Source organism: Podarcis gaigeae (assembly GCF_964106915.1).
Source record: "Podarcis gaigeae genome assembly, chromosome: 3".
Lineage (NCBI taxonomy): Eukaryota > Metazoa > Chordata > Lepidosauria > Squamata > Lacertidae > Podarcis > Podarcis gaigeae.
Window position 1 is genome coordinate 54,294,306 of NC_139680.1, and position 17,700 is coordinate 54,312,005.

General features: G+C 38.5%; 1 protein-coding gene across 24 annotated transcripts in view; it reads right to left on the reverse strand.

The window, feature by feature from the left end:
- Positions 1-1,004: 1,004 nt before the first annotated feature.
- The window catches only part of FAM184A (family with sequence similarity 184 member A), a 62,060-nt gene continuing 45,364 nt past the window's right edge, over positions 1,005-17,700 (reverse strand). For 5 of the 24 annotated variants that reach the window (XM_083731071.1, XM_083731073.1, XM_083731074.1 and 2 more), the window contains 9 exons: positions 15,087-15,299; positions 14,496-14,649; positions 13,013-13,140; positions 12,120-12,304; positions 11,469-11,615; positions 8,213-8,330; positions 7,125-7,229; positions 4,236-4,435; positions 1,005-2,719 (listed from right to left, as the gene is read on the reverse strand). In XM_083731071.1, the coding sequence (XP_083587197.1) occupies positions 2,638-2,719; positions 4,236-4,435; positions 7,125-7,229; positions 8,213-8,330; positions 11,469-11,615; positions 12,120-12,304; positions 13,013-13,140; positions 14,496-14,649; positions 15,087-15,299 (1,332 nt within the window). In that variant the 3' untranslated portion in view covers positions 1,005-2,637. Of the gene's footprint in view, positions 2,720-3,348; positions 3,443-4,235; positions 4,436-7,124; positions 7,230-8,188; positions 8,331-11,468; positions 11,616-12,119; positions 12,305-13,012; positions 13,141-14,495; positions 14,650-15,086; positions 15,300-17,700 lie in introns of those variants that run through there. The other 19 variants (XM_083731072.1, XM_083731058.1, XM_083731067.1 and 16 more) reach the window with 11 other exon arrangements.

The window sequence follows — 17,700 nt, forward strand, 5'->3', positions numbered from 1 at the left end:
GGTTTGTGTTAAAAAATTGATAAGGATAGTACGGATGGTGAGGGTTTCTCCCATCTAGAATTGATAAGTAAAGCAATATTTTTAAACGTTATGTCCTCAAACTTTCTAATTCCTGTCTGTGGAATGTAAGAACAAGCTTAAATAATGCAAATTTTCCATTGGAGATAGTGAATAGCTTCACTTAAGTCACTTTTATGTGTACACCACATAAAGGGAAAAGCTGTGGGAACCTGCAGTGCAGCCAGCCCCCAAATACACGTGAAAGGGACTTTATATGTGAAGAATACATGAGTTGCTGATATGAGAGGATGATTTTTGGAAGATTTACACATCTAGCTTATTACAGGCCTTTTAAGGCAAGTTTTAAAACCGCTTCAGGACACCTAGGAGCTCTTTGACACCTATTAGGGTTGCTCAGTTAGTAGTTTCTGAATAAGGTTCTCTGAAAGGCAGCATGCCTAGCAATATTGATCTTCCCCCATGAAGAGCATTTTGTAAACAAGAAAACCGAAGGAAAGTAAACTTTAAAGATTGCCAAACCTATACATAAAGGTAAAGGTAAAGGTACCCCTGACCGTTAAGTCCAGTCGCAGATGACTCTGGGGTTGCGGCGCTCATCTTGCTCAATAGGCCGAGGGAGCCGGCGTTTGTCCACAGACAGCTTCCAGGTCATGTGGCCAGCATGACTAAGCCACTTCTGGCAAACCAGAGCAGCGCACAGAAACACCGTTTGCCTTCCCGCCAGAGCAGTACCTATTTATCTACTAGCACTTTTGGTGTGCTTTCAAACTGCTAGGTGGGCAGGAGCTGGGACCGAGTAATGGAAGCTCACCCCATTGTGGGGATTTGAAACACCGACCTTCTGATTGGCAAGCCCTAGGCTCTGTGGTTTAGACCACAGCACCACCTGCGTCATACCAGGTGCAAATATTTCTCACTTTTAGAGCTCTTTTGATAAAATAATGAAGAGAAAAGAAACACAACACAACAGATACTTCAGAACATCATAGCAAAATCATCCAGTGTGTTTTATTTCACACAACAGCCAAGAAATCTGACTTTGACTTGATATGGCTTTCTTCTAATGTAAAGGCTGCATATACCTACAGTTAAATCCATCAACCATAGAGTATCTGCCAAACACTGCTTTAGATTAGCAGCAAGACATTAGAACACTGCTTCCAGTGAAGCTTTCAGGCTGAGTTTGCAAGAGATACATTTTTAAAATTCTGATTTAGAATATTTTATATTTTATATGAAAACATACAAATTATTCTTTTATACATATGCTACATATAAAACTTATTGTAACTATTAATGGTACCTTTGATTATGTTTTTGCATAATGGGAAGACATGGTCAGGGCTTCAGCAGAAATAATGAAGAGCTATAATTCTGTATCGAAGGATAAAAATCTTATTTAAAATAACCAAGCAATCCCCCCTCTTTTTTTTTTAAAGATACAAATATCAGGTCTGAAAGTACATTCATAAAAGAAAAAAATTCTCCCTGAGATTACCAGTGTCAGCTGCACTGTGGTAATCTTGGAATTGACAACATCATCAACAAAAGTATATAAACCAGATTTGCCATGGTATTACATATTTTCTGCCAGAGAGATTGCACATCTGTAAGACAAGTGGAATAGAGTGGAAAATCAGGCTCATTTGCCATATGAAAAAGGTCATGTGGTCCCTGGCTTAATTTTATAATGTAAGATGGAAGATCTTTCTTTGTAAGTTAAGTATGCTGGAGCTCTAATGAAAGATTTGCATGCTTTATTATGCATAATTGATTTAGCACTATTTTTTTTTGTAAAGCCTGAGTTTTGCTCCCAAATTATAATGTCCTCAAAATGCAGATTTCCATAAATGATTATTCATTAATACAGCATTACATAGTGTAGTACCCCACATGTTCTAAAGAGCACTGTCTTTGTAGGTATTTATAAAATATTTGACAAAAGTTTGATGAAATCCAACATTAAAATATAGTAATTATAATTACTAAAGGGCAGATCAGTTGTAGATAAGAAATAAGGATGCCATGTTCTTACTATGTTCTTAAAATCACTCTAAAGGCCATCAGCTATACTACTGCTATTTATTTTGCATTCTTCACCACTTTTAGAGTAAACACAATTTTTAAAGTCAAGTTCTACAAGATAACTAAATAAAAACAGAAGGATTTAAACATATCTTCCCGCAGTCTGATTTTTAAACTGTTGACAGTTTATTTTGATATACAATAACCATGCAACTGATTGCATTTGGGATGGGAGACAGGAGGGGGAAAGCCTTTCCTGAAACCAAAGAAAATACATATTTATAGGAAAATGGGTAGGAAGCTTTAAGTTTCTTCTACGAAAATTTGTTATGCAGTAATTACAAAGTTTAAATACTCTTCCATTTTAAATAAAAATAAAAGTGTCATTAAGCACATTTATATTACCATGTCAAGTGATTCCAACAAATATCACATAAAATACAGTGCATTTTCAAATCAGAGAGACAAAATACTTTCTCATTCACAGTGTTTGACATATTACAGGTAAGCTTGTTCACATAAGGGTTTATTTTAAGGTCATGCTCTTATGAACAGTCCACACCACACTGTGCCACACACAAAAATAATCTCTCAGAATGTGAAGTAACGGGCAAACCATTCCTGACGTTGTGGATCGGGTGAAGCCATTGGAGAAGCTTCAGTCTGAGGAGGGCTAAATTCATAAAAAGAAAAGACAGATTTAACCTACAACCAACAGTGAAAATGCAGAAGGCCTGGAAAAAGCACAAAGAAGCCAATACATAGCACACAATGTTTGCAAATCAAGTATCACGTCATAGGATAACCTGATTTAGTTTAATGCCCATTTCTACTATTTCCGATCATCCACTCCATTGGAGAGCATCAGCAGCACATGGTCACTAAGCCACATAAGAGGGTGGGGGAAAATAGTATTTTTGGAGAGGCGGGGGAATGAATGGGATGGCTGCCTTTTTAAAAAAATGTACTGTGGGGAAAAGCAGTTTTTGGAAGATCCTCTTTTAGCATCCTTTTCTTCTGGTCAAATTAGTTGTCAGAAGTATGATGCAAGCATCATATTCTTAAACACGTGCAGAATGAAAACTAAACTATGTATTTTAACTGTTTCATAGCCCAAACTGAATTACTGTAGGTTCATGCACATGGGGTTAGATATGTTATAACAAGGAATTCAGTGCAAAGCAAACACACTTGCCACCCACAAATATAATTCCCAAATATACCTGCATGATGTAATCTTTATATTACTTTAACGTGCTAGTAAAATGTAATTGTTAGAAAAATTAATAAAATAATCCCTACCGTTTTTTGGGGGTAATACAAGGCACGAAATAATTTGCAATGGAAACTCCAGCATCGCAATCCATGAATTCATGCACATGCATGTTAGTGACGCCTGAGCAAACATGCATACCACATGCACAGGGAAAAATAAGGAACATTTAATATTACAGGAACTCTACTTTGCCTTTAGAAAAAAAAATACTATGAAATTTTATCATTCTCTCTTCTGCCCCCAGACTATATTTTGCAGGTAACACTGAAGTGGAATTAAGAAGTAGGATGGAAAGGGCTTTTACTCACCAGGCTATCAAGCACTATATATTTGACTTAATCTGATAGTAAAACTCATTCCATCACTTCCTAAAGCAAAGCTAAACTTGGGTATTTTAATGCTGAAACCCAGCATTAAATACATGCAGATATTTACACATATTATAAGCTTGCTTCCAATAAAGATTTTATCTGAGGTAAGGAAAGGGAATAAATCAGGACACATTCATCTAACACAGAAAACAGTTTTGTCAGGTAAGAGCCACTGTTACACAATAAAGACCTTTAATATGGGGATTGTAACATTCTGAAAGGACAGCTAGTAATAACACAAACATTTAACACAATTGTTCATAAATGTAAACAATTGAAAGCACATGAACCATACTGTGTAGTTCATTAGAAAAATGAAATAAGGGTTCCAGACTTATTAGAAAAGGGGAGAGGAATTACATTTCAACAAGTTTTACAATAAAAAAGGAATACTGTAAAGAGGCTTAAAATATAGTGTGAAAATTAAGATTCCAAAGTAAGATTTGTACTCCTGTGTTCTTAAAGACATGTGGGTTCAGCTAAAAAGAAATAAAAAATTTCTCCAAGTTAGGAAAAACAAAAACTGGTGAGGCAGTGCTCACCTCAAAACCGTCTTGGGCTCTTTGGGTGGTATAGGATGTGGAAGTGGTCTGCTGCTGTTGAACTCAATATCATGGATGGGTGAATTTGGAATAGGATCCAGGCGGTTAGCATGTCCATTGCCCACTCCACTAGATTCCAGAGCACTTAGATTGGGGACACTCACAAACCTGTTTGCTGATTTATCATTCTTCTTCTTTTGCTGCATTGAAAATAACAAATGTAAGGAAGGGCCTGTACAGATAAGGAAATTACTTGGGCTTTTAAAATTCTCATTTCTTTGTTTCACCTGAAAGTGAGGGTTTGGATATTATTTATTTATTACAGTTTTAGTACAGCTGCATTTAAAGCGTTCTCCAGAGGGATACGAAAGCTAAATGCTCCAGCCAGTTTACTGCAGTATTGAAGAGCTTGACTTAGCTTTAAATAATTTTGACAGTTTTAGTCTGTATGCAGATTTTTCTTCTTAAAGAACAATGTTAACTTTCTTGTTTACAATAACATGGTATTGGTCCAACTACAGAAATGTAGTGGGAGAATCTGTTAGTTTCTAATCTAATTACAGCCTCTTCCCAATCCCCATGCAACTTAAAAGAAAACTAGTAAACTTCACTCCTAAAGGAAATCTGACAGACAGGGGGAAAAAACCCTCTATATGAAAGTATATAATGGGCTAGATCAAGACTTAGTCACAATCAGGGACCCACATGTGGGGGGCTGCTGAGGGCCCAGTCAAACATGGCACCACCCTGGTTCCACAGTACTTTGTATAGGACTATATTATCCACCAACACTCTTTCTGTGGCCACAATCTTTCTAAAATGTTTACTCACAAATAAAACTTGTTTAACAAAGGTCTTTTAAAATATTGATTAAAAGTTTCCTGTTCACAGAGTCTGCTTGCTTAACTGCTTCCATCTTGGTTCCAACTCGAGAACTGATTGATAGCTCCTTAATTGCTCCTTGAATAATTTATCTCTTAATTGCTCTAGTGTCAGTTTATGTTCTCATTGTGGTGGGGGGGGGGCAACATTTATTACAGATCTATTCAGTTTATTATTCTTTTCATATTTTATATCAAAATAAAACTATAAGGAAGAAAAATAATGAAAGGAAACCAGTCATTAAAGCCTCCCTGGTGAGAACAGAAAAAATAAATAAATTGGGACAACTACCATGGTTTCAAATCGACAGTAAGCAATAAAATGGGAAGGAACTGTAAACAGGAAACTTTTATCTAATCATATACGAGACCTGAGAAGCCTCAATAGTACTTTCCTGTCTACACTGGACAGGCTGGTCAATTGTGTTTTATTGCCGCAAAAAAGAGCCACAAATCAGGTATGACAGGAGTTTAATACTGAAAGCATTTGATTGCTACACTTTGACATTGACATTGTCCCAATTCTTTGTAAAATGTGGGTGAACAAAGAATGGCAATTCCAGAGGAAAAGGGCTAGTGTGAAAGCAACCTTAGTGAGTTTTTCCAGCCGCATGCCAGGCTGTTTCCACTAGATGGCACACATGGATCTATTCTTCAGAGTGAAGCATCCTTACTGCAAGACTCCAACAGACAGATGAACTGGTGATGCCACTAATAAGATTTTAGTATCAACCCTTTATCAATTTGCAAAAACCAAACAATTATTTGCTTTTTTTTAATCAAGTCAAAACTTCAATTTTGCCATAACATTTGTGATGTTTTGGTTGGTCCTAATATAACAGGTATTGTCAAACTGGGTTTTACTTTTTTTTCTAGACCAACACTGCTTCCCTTACTTTTTCTCCACAGTGTGCATGCTCACTACGGGAATGGGATTTGGATCTGAAGAAACAACTTCATAATGACTGCACATCCCCTGCACAACTGAATAGTCATCTAGAAGGGGCCTAAGAGATCAAACCGCAGAAAGGACTAACAATGTGGAGATTTGGAAAAAGGAAACCTCCGTGTCTGCAATAATTCTTTAAAAAGTTCGGGTTTGTCGTCCCAGGCAGCAGGTTGTGAGGAACAGGAAAACAGCATCCTGCTCTGATGTTGCTGCATGTCAGAGGGGAGAGGCATACCACCAACCTCTGAAGTAAGTGGAGCCTGGCTGCAATATAAGGAGTCACCGAGCATGTGCTGTACCCTTCTCTCTCATGCCATGTCACTGTCAGGACCAGCAGGAATGTAAAGGAGGAGTCAGGGCCTGAGGATGAGGAGGTATGGCTGGCTATGGCCCACCTGCTTATTAGAAGACATGGGTGACCATTGAAAGCCCTGCTTCCTTGCCCACCCCAGGAAGAGAAGTTGAGAAACTACAGTGGCAGAATATGACATGAACCTGCAGGCTTCCTTCTCTTGGACACTACTGAGAGAAGGAAGCCTGTATGGGGCACAAAGGGGAGAAAGACTTTTGTCCCTTCATGCCCTGCCCCCCTGCTGCCAGTATCTTGCCACTGATAGAAAGAAGTCTCTGGGGGCGTCCTTCTTTTGGTTCTTTACTGAAAAAAATTCAGTAAAAACAAAACTGCACACTTTAAAACATAATACAGGAGCATATTGCTGCATCATACACACTCCACTCTGCCCATTCTGTCTCCCCAAGAACCAAACTTTAAGCTTTGGGAGAACAAACCTTGTATTCTGCTTGTGCTTTGCTTAGTGGGAAATAAACCACAGCGTAGGCGTGCAGAAGTGGGCACAATTCAGCAGCATGCACTAGCACACTGCTCATTGATGAGAAGCCATCATTACTGACCATGGCTTACTGTTACTGATGCTGTTGAAAACCACATGCAGCTGGCTTTCTTTTGTGTGTCTTTCACAGTATTGTTGATCCTTTTTATTTGTATAATATTAGTAATTCACGTTTTCCTAGTTTCGACATTGTAAATGTATGACATACCTTCACCAGAGGGTTAATAACACCAACATTAGGACTTGCATTAAACACCTTGTTGAAGTTAGTCTCCCTATTGACTAGTTCCAGTTGATAGAATTTCTTGTCATCCTAATAAATAACAAAAAGGTTAAAATAAATTTCTGTATCAGTCACCTTGGATATTAAGTTACTGTGGCCGGATTGACATTCACTTACTCAAGAGTTCATTAATTACTCAAATCTGAAGGTTTAGAACTTAAACTCAAAACTGTAACTCATTACCAGAAGTCTGAAAGGTGGTCATTTTCATACTCAACATAATTCTTACATTCATGAGTGTGCCAGAGTGATCCAACTTCATCCTCTACATGGGGATTTTTATCTACTTCCTTCTTTTCATGGACAGCTGTACAAAGAATTCATAACTTCCTAAAAATTCTTTGGATGCTGGGATGATGCCACTGTTTTCATCTATGTCCCAAACCACATTTGCAAGTTACTTCTATATCACAGCAAGGAAAGCCACCAGTGGAATCCACCATAGCTGGGATGAAACAATGGGATTCTGAGTTCCTGCTGGGCATGTGCCCTTGTGCTAGCATGCAAGTTTAATAGGAAAAATTGCAGTGGCTCACAGAAATTGGCTACTCAAGAACACCACTCCACCATCCTAAAACACTGTTTTTTCACTTTGTACACAACATCCAAGAAGTTCAGAAGATAAGAGAATTATCATTTTGCACTCCCCACCTCCTCCACCCCACCTTTATGAGAGCTCACTTAGGGTTCCCTGCTGGAGGCTCCCCCAAATCCTGAAGACAGCACAGGGAAAACTAAACATTATTTTGAGAGAAGACATTAAAATTACTTTAAAATTAAGGAAGTAATTCCTTACTTCATTTTGGCATGCTTTTGAACTTACTTTGTATTTATAATTTAGGTACAGAGTGGTAAAAGAGCAGGTCTAAATCCATTCAGGATTATGACTGCTCTACCATATAAAAACAAGTAATTTAAGAGGTATCCAATGCAAGGACTGTATTCTCAGGAGATTTGACAAGAGTTATTAGCCTTTGGCATGCTCATACCAAAAGAGCACCAAACTGTCTTACAATCAGTTTCTTTATTAGCTGATCCCTCTCAGCAATCAGGTCTTTCAACTCTGCAATAAGCTGTACATCTTCTGGTCTTGATTCCCTGTTTTGATATTTTTCTTCCATTTCTTCTAAACTTTATAGGAGACAAAACATCACCCATGGGTTAATAATAGTCCGAAGTTCAGATATAATGCCATAAAAATCATGCTATTAAACTAACTCAATGAATAAACCACAAGAACTATTATGTGATCTTCTACATACTAACTGATTTCTTTAATGGTTGGCTACAATAAAGGAAATGGCATTTTGAGCTTGTGGGCCACCATCTGCCATAATCAGAGTGGAAGCCACATAACCCATGTTTACTTCTTCCCCACAAAAGATACTAAAGCTAAAACAACTAAAACAAATCCACAAATGTGTAAGACAGTATTAGACTAACTGCTGAGGAACAATTTAGCAAGAACAGTATAAGTGCCACAAACGACAAATAGCAATTACATCCAGAAAATCGTGAGATGGCTTTAAACAGGGAATGAAGAAGCATTAAAGGAGAGAATGGAAATAAGCACACCACTTTACATAGAAGCTGTAAGGAAAGCCTAATAAAATGAAGCCTAGCATTTGTAGAGGTTAGTAACTTTTGAATACAACTGTAGATTGCTATTTGGTATTGAATCATTATTCATATTCTTGAACACTAACAAATGGGTTCAGAATATTAATTTCCAGATGACAATAAATGAAAGGGCTAATTCACAATTAAGCTATATCTTGTAGGTAGGCCATGTTGTGGGGTGTGGGGAGCACAGGTGTGAACTGGGGCTTACATGATTGGGCCTTGAACCTGTCCTGAGCTATCTATCAATTATGTCTGCATGGAAAGCACTTTTTTCTAAAATAACTTTCAGAAGAGGCAATGGAATTACAAGTAGGTAAAATACCTTAGAAAATACCTTCTATCAGTCAGTTAGCCCAAATTTGACTCTCAGAAGGGCTCTTGGACTAGATCTAATGCAGCAGTTTCAAAGGAGTATGTATATAGAAGTAGACACTTGATTTTGATCATACATTACTATCTAAGCTTCAGGCTCAGATGAATGACAGATGATGAACAAGAGTTTATTCAGTCCATCTCATATCCTAGCACTAATATTATATCCCCTGGCTAATTACTGTTAGTCTGGTTGTGTGGAAAGTTTAAGAGAGTCAAGTAGCTCAGATTTCCTTATATGGCAGTTTTTTTCAAGGACCCAATATTTTTTAATCTGACCATAACCATGTGCACAAAAATAGTGTAAGAGATGCTTACAAACACTTTTGCGTATAATAAACTATTAAGTAGAAGGGGAGATGGGGTGTGTGAAGAGGTACAGTATCACATAAAGAGGGAATGAAGATGGAAGAAAATCAAAACCAAGGCCAATGTAGCAGTAATATGATGAGGTGGTTCTCCTAAAGATTAAATTCTCATTTCAAAGATATATAAAAATGCATTTGTTAGCCAGTGTATTCAAATAGTAAATACAGGCATGGTTGGAGCTTAAGCTCAGCAAGGGACTGAGATTGTGTTTGCCTGCTCCACATTCCCTAGAATCATAGAATCGTATAGTTGGAAGGAACCCAAGAGTCATCTAGTCCAACCCCCTGCAATGCAGGAAGCTCCTGCAGCCAATCAGAAGCCGTGGAAGCCCCGCCAGACGTTCGGCTTCAAAAAATAGTTCGCAAAACGGAACAGTCACTTCTGGGTTTGCAATGTTTGGGAGCCAAAACATTCGGGAACTAAGCTGTTCGACTTCCAAGGTACGACTGTACTGTAAAGCTGGGGAAAGGTTCTGAAAAGGTTACATCATTTAGGTCTTTTTTGGTTAGAAAAAAGGTGAATAAGTGGCGGACATGATAGAACTGTATACAATTATGCACGGTGTGGAGAAAGCTTTCCGCCCTCTCATATAATACTAGAATCCGTGGTCACCCAATGAAGCAGAATGCTGGATGATTTAGGCCAGACACAAGGAAGTACTTCTTCATACAGCATATAGTTAAACAATGGAATTCGCTACCATAAGATGCAGTGATGACCACCAACTTGGGTGGCTTTAAAAGGGAGTAGAAAATTCTTGGAGGATAACACTATCAGTGGTTACTAGCCAGGATGACTGTAAACTCCCTCCAATATTGGAAGTGGCATACTTCTGAATGCTAGCTGATGAGGACTACAAGTGGTGAGAGTACTGTTGTGTTCAGGTCCTGCTTGTGGGCTTCCCAAAAACATTTGGCTGGCCCCTATGAGAACAGGATGCTGGAATACATGGGTCTTGGTCTGATTCAGCAGGGCTCTTCTTATGTGACTGAATACTCTCCTGCATACAGAAAAACCAATATGTCAGAGAAAAGGACTGTAAGCCTAGCTTTCAAGGCATGTTGAATTTTTAAGTTAAGGTTTCTTTTTTAATCTAGAGGCATATTCAAGCACTTGAAGCAATCTACCTAAAGCTGAAACACTGCTGTTAAGTTTGGATTGAAAGTTTGAAGGTATTTTTATGTTAAAAAGAATAATTTCATAAAAAGAGAACCAGTCCACTGAAGAACAGTGAACTCCACTTCCTACAAACCCCTGCAGAATTGAAACAAAACTATCAAAACTTTCTTTTTCTTCTACTACATTTTACTGCTATTGCAGGACAAAAGAAAACAAAGAGACAGGGACAGAGACAATGATAACTGACTTAAAAGGGACAGTCAAGGATGAATCAGCGACAGAGATTAAATCAGACACAGTTTTCAGAATTAAACTTTTCAAGGCTTTTCATATATGTCCATATTTTGCCTATCTGTTCTTTAACTAATGACAGGCTAAAGGAGCCTTATCAGAAGCGACACATTTGTGGAATTCCCTCCTCAGGAAAGTTTGCCTGGTACCAACACCGTTATCCTTGTTCTCCCAGGCTTTTAAATGTATTTTGAACTGCAGTCCTATCCATACTTACCTAAGACCCACCAGTGTCAATGAGGCTTTCTTCTAAGTAGATATGCATAGGATTGCACTATTCTCTAACATGCTATATTTTATCTTGTTTTGCAGAAAGGCTGTGTGTCTAAATTATTCCACCAAAGTTAGTGGGTACACCAAAAAAGACAAGTTTGGGCTTCTTTTTGAGAAGTTCCTCCACTTGTGCATGTCTCTCCAATGTCCATCATAATTACTGTAGATAATTCCATTCAAACTCTGCCCACATACGAAATGGTTTAATGTAATAAAACTTACGAAATTTGCAAAGCTGAATTAATTTCCTTGAGCAGCTCTTGGGTCTTATTAAAATCTGCCAGCATGCTTTGTCTTTCTCTGATGTGGTCTGCTGTCATGACATCCAGCTCTTTCTCATGTTTCTTGTTTAAATCTTGTTCATGCAGCCTGTTTAATTTATTTTATGTTAAAAAAGGTTATTCTTACACCAGCTTTGTTCATCTTGACTTCCCGCCATGTTTGCAAAGGATTTGTGCATAGCATCACTGAAAAGAGCTACAAAATCTAATTCTGCTATTTTTGTTTCTCTAATCGTCTAGCTTATTTCACTAAAAAGTCATCTCCTTTAATGCTTTGCAAATAAGCATGGTGAAATGTAAACAAAAATATACTCAAGGGCACTTTAATAAATATTAAATAGTAGCTTATGATTGTACCGTACCAATAGCTAATGTCCTCTAAACTCTGCAACTTGCAAATATTGTGGGCAGTCCAAAACTTAAATTTCACTGTTACTTCATCTGACATCAAATGGGCATATGAGTCTAGCAATCTGAATCTGACTGCCTAAAATATTCTAGGTAAGTTTCAAAAAATCAAGTACAGCCCTTCATTAATTTTAGGTTGCCAAATCAATCAGAACATATTACCTGACATTGCAAATATCCATACCTAATTTGTTGGTTGGATTCACTACGTATTCTGAGAACCTCCTTCCCTTTAAATTCCAGTTCCTTGGTTAGTGCACTTATGTTCTCATGCAGAGCAAGAATCTCCTTATCCAGTTCAGATATATGGTGGTCTCGATGCCTCAATTCATCCTGTAGATCTGATATCCGGCAAACAAACTCTTTTTCCTATCAAGCAAGTATCAATAAGTTAAGAATACGTTATATAACATATTCTTTATATGACACGCTTCTGGTTGAATAAACATAACTTACTTTCCCACTTTTATATTTCTAGTTACTAGATAAGAGTAAAGAATCGGATTAAATTTAGAAACGCTACAAATGGCAACTACAGATATAAAGAACTACAGATAGGCATTTGTACCTCCCGCCCCTACTTTGCCCTATTTCCTCTCCTCTGCAAAATATGGTGATCATGTTAGAGCTGAAGGGAGGGCTGAACCATCATTATAAAAATGTACTTGTACTTATGCACTTAGAGACAGAGCTGTGCTTTTCTACACACACACAAATTTCCTGTAGGCTCAAGAATAGCACCTCCATGTTTTCATACATGCACAATTCTGTTTTAGCTGTTTTGGAGGGAAACGACCTCCTTTGGTTTCTCTCTCCCCATTTTTGTATTTCTGCAGACCTCTAGGTTCACTTGGGCAAGCTGATACCTCTGTCTTGTCCATAGTTGGTACCATTTGCCTACATAAGCACCAGCACTTAGTCTATGAAGTTGGAATAGAAGAAATGATATTGACTGAAAGGAGCCAGTATACTAAACAGGTACTAAAGGAGTTGCAATTTTTCTTAACGGCGAACATATGCTCTGTGCCCATAATTAAAAGATATTTACTCTCTTTTGGCTATGTGGAAGATATATACCTGGTGCCTGCTAAGCTCTAAGCTTCTTTCCAGTTCCATTTTAGCAGCTGCTAGTTCTTGTTGATGATTATGTCTTAGTTGATCAATTGCTGCAGCATGCTGATGGTTTAGTTCTGAGCGCAAAGATGCTGGAACATAATAAACAGATTTTTTTGTATAGTTCTACAAGTAGTAACCCAAACCACACATATGTATAACCATGCATTTATTGCTTTAGGGGAATGACTAGACACGTAGTTTTTAACAAATTTGTTTTCCAGCCATGTTGCCTCCTTTAGCTGAAAAATATTAAATTTTGTCATACAATCAATAAATAAATGAGTGAATAAATGGAAATGTTTATCAATGTAACAATAATTATTATTATATATTAAAATTGTGCTGAATGCCAAATTAAGCATTAAAAACCTTGCAGAATTTTATTAGTCTGCAGTGGACCTAGGGTAAGCAATATGGTATTTCATATTACTACTCCAGATACTTTATATTACAACTCCTGTCAGCCTCAGCCAGCATTGCCAATGATCAGGGATGATGAGAGCTGTAGTCCACTTCATCTGTAGGGCACCATGTGGCTACTCTTGCCAAAAGTAATTTAAATACTTATTACATTCCTGGCACTCAAACTGCAGTATTTTGATGCTTGAAAAAGTTAGCCATTGTGAGTTGCATGGAATGTGGTTACATAAGTGTTGCCTATAACTTTCAGTGAGAGCAACTCAGTTTCTGCCTCATTTTGTGACCCTTTAAAGTTTTATTTCAGTTTTCAATTATTTATGTACTTTTTTAAAGGCTGTTTTTCTTTTTTTCACAGATATACACCATTTTGTGACTCCATGTGTCCACTAAGCATGCTCAGTGGATTTTTTTGCGTTTACAGGTTGCTCTCTTTTTGCCCCCCCCCCAATATTTTCTGTACTTCTGCAAATCTCAGGATTCCCGCATGCACGCTGCTACTTTCCTGTTGTTTCTCAGTGACCCACTTTTGGCTCTATTTTTGTGAGCACAGGGACAATGAGTTTGCTCTTTAAAAGGAATTATTAATGAATGATAGTGATATGAATAGGTGATATGCACAAATTGAACACTGAAGAAAAGGGCCTAGTAATGAAAGACTGGGGCAAAACAGGCAAGATGAGGGATAGCACAAGACATCTGTCTGAAACTATCATAGGAAGATGTGTATTTCTCAAATTTGGCACAAGTTTCCATTAAAAAAAAACCAACAACAGGAGCATTATCCTGAACAGGAGGTGATAAATAACAATACTGCAGCAATAAAATGGGTAAATTGTGCTATAAAACTGTGGGTATCAACTACTTAGAGAATAGTCAGCTTTTCTTCAGAAAAAGTCTAAATGTAGCCCAACACACGGGAAACCACCCATTTTCATTTTTCTGTATATTGGGCAGCACATGCTATCTGCCTTCTGCACCAGAAGTAATAGCTTATGTTTTAAATAGTCACATGAAAATACTGTACCAAGCATAGCTTTCCCTTCATCTTCTAGTTCAAAGCGAAGAGTCTGCAGTTCCTGTTCCATTTCTAGTTTGAAAGCATCCATAGCTTGCCTGTGTGCTTCTTTCAGCGCATGAAGTTCTTCTAAATGCTTCTGTTTTAAACGTTCCTCAAGTTCCTAGCAAATTTAAAGGAGAATTGCTCTATGTGTATAGAAAAATATTCTTATCAATGAGGCAAAAAGATTGCTAATTAATAATAATAATAAAACAAGCCGCTGTTATTAACCAGCTACTTTTATTTTTTTGTAACTCCAATCCCACAACCTAGAGTGTAACCCCCTCACTTGTCCATTTTCCCACTTTCTGGACAAAATGTGGGTTGTTGGGGTTTTGGTTGGGCCTAGAGGTAAGGCCTCAAGAGTTTAGAACACACATGTGTAGTTTCCTCTATGCCTCTCCACCCCTGCCTTTTTCCCAGTACAATGTTTCTTTGGGTGCTTTCTGAGTTCTCAAATGAAGATAAAAAAGTTCTCTCGAGTAATATCTCATAGTTCATGGTAACATACTGAAATCTGAAAATGTTAAGATGCTACAAAATACTGAATGAACATGCCTTTTGCTCTTCTTCTTTTGTTTCCTCCATGTTCTGAAATGCAAGGATATGTGCTTCTTTCAAGGACTTGTGTCTTTGTTGATGCTCTTCTTCTAGCTCTTCAATCTCTTGGGCCAGCCTCTGTCGCTCCTGGCTAAATTGTGCCTGAAGTTGCTGCATTGAAGTCTGAGACTGGGAAAGTTGCATTTCTAGATTCTGCTTCAACAGGGAGATCTAATTCACAGAAAAGCAAAGGTAACTAGAAATTCAAACTATAAACACTGTGTTTATATTTACTGATAGATATTTGAGATTTTTTATTGTGGTCACAATACAGAGAAGTACAGAGATCCACAAGTGTGGTGTCCTGCCTTGCCAAATAGGAGCCTTCCCACACTGCATCAAGCAGTTTCTTATATGGTAGAGGAAAGCTGGTGGGCAGCGGAGAGACTACAGGTGTACTGTGTTCACAAATGTTCTTGCATTTTTCAACATTTCCTCTCTGTATTGGGGCCTACTTTGCTTAGTAACACATTCTGGTTAATAGAAATTTGAATACCCAACTGCATGCAAGTCGACTTCTGTTTGCACAACAGGACTTTCTCTTCCTTTCCCATCCAGCTTCTAGTGTCCTCAAAATCTGCTCTAGAAAGATGGGGGACCCTATAGAGCAGAATCTGGGTGCATGCACAATGGACTACAGGGGGGAGGAAAGGAAGGGAAAGTCCCATTGTGTGAGCAATTTTGTTGGGAAGTTGGCCAGACATCAATGGATGTCACCTACAGTATATGCCTAATCAAGTATTGCTATGAACTATAACTAATGAGCAAAGAAATACCACATGGTTTATGGAATGCAGATTAGCAATGTGTCATCACCAGCTGTTTGAATGTCAAGTGCAATACACTTTTAGTGGATTGCAATCCTACAGCCAGCTGAAAGCCAGTTCAGTGGCCACAGAAAGTTAATTCAAGTGCTGCACCACTGGCAGAGAGAGTGTCCTAATGGTGGGATGGCGCTTAAGCCGCTGGAGGACCTCAATACACCCACTGAAAGGTTCAAGGATATAGGTGTCCCACTGGTAGTAGGGGACAAAGTGAGGCATTTTGGTGTGCGTATCAGGAGCAGTCAAAGATCCATAGGATTTTAAGCCCCCTTGTTTCTCCAACACACCTTCAAAAATGGCATGAAACTTCATCAGCCCTGGGGGGATATGGTGGAGTAATGTCCCTTCCATTGGAATAAACAGCAGAGGTGAGGAATGAAAAATCTGTCACCATCCCATTTCCTGGCCTGGTTGAAGTGAGGTATAGATATGTAACTACAATCCTACACACACCTGGGAGTAAGCCCCATTCATCTCAATTGAACTTACTTGCATGTAGACATGCATAGCATTGTGTTGAGAAATTACTTATCAATTAAAAAAGATTCTGTTCCATCACTGCAGTCAAGAGACTAAATATCAGTAATTTTTTTTGCCTAATATGTACTACCAAAATCAATGCTAATAATTCTACAGCACCTTCTAAAGAAAATTCATATCCTTTAACCCAGCTGTAATACATGCCATTATTATGAATTTGTGGCATAGCTCATGCCTTCATAAATCAATCTAAAGGCCCACTGGCAGCCTTCAGTTCAGTAGATTATTTTCTACACACCCAGTAATAGGCAACATGGGTACTAGCAGGGTAGAGAGCAATGTACAAACCACACAGGCTACTCCTGGTCTGGGCAATGATTCTCACAGAGTATGTAGCACCACCCAGGCCAAGTTCATCAGGCAATAAAAGAGAGTGCAACTTTAAATCCAGCACGCATTCTTACTAGCAAAAAATGAAGCTCCACTGCAGAGGCTTCTGAGGTATGACATCACTCTGCAACGGTGCTACCAAGTCATTTTGATTTGAGAAACACCATTCCAAGACTGAACTCACATGAAACAACAGCGTGGACTGAAGGCCCTTTAAGATTAGTAATGGGGCATATGGTTTTCCAGATTGATTAAGTTAACTTATAAAATCATTGCAGTCATTAGTATGCTCTGCATTAGTCTGCAGTGGCTCATAGTACAAAACAAAACAAATTTATTACTTATACCCCACCCATCTGGATGGGTTTCCCCAGCCACTCTGGGCGGCTTCCAACAAGAGACTAAAAATACATTAAAACATCAGTCATTAAAAACTCCCCTAAACAGGGCTGCCTTCACATGTCTTCTAAACGTCAGATAGTTGTTTATTTCTTTGACATCTGATGGGAAGGCTTTCCACAGGGCAGGTGCCACTAGCGAGAAGGGCCTCTGCCTGGTTCCCTGTAACTTTGCTTCTTGCAGTGAGGGAACCGCCACAAGGCCCTCGGCGCTGGACCTCAGTGTCCAGGCTGAACGATGGGGGTGGAGACACTCCTTCAGGTATACTGGGCAGAGGCCATTTAGGGCTTTAAAGGTCAGCACCAACACTTTGAATTGTGCCCAGAAATGTACTGGGAGCCAATGCAGGTCTTTCAAGACCAGTGTTATGTGGTCTCAGTGGCCGCTCCTAGTCACCAGTCTAGCTGCTGCATTCTGGATTAGTTGTAGTTTCCTGGTCACCTTCAAAGGTAGCCCCACGTAGAGTGTGTTGCAGTAGT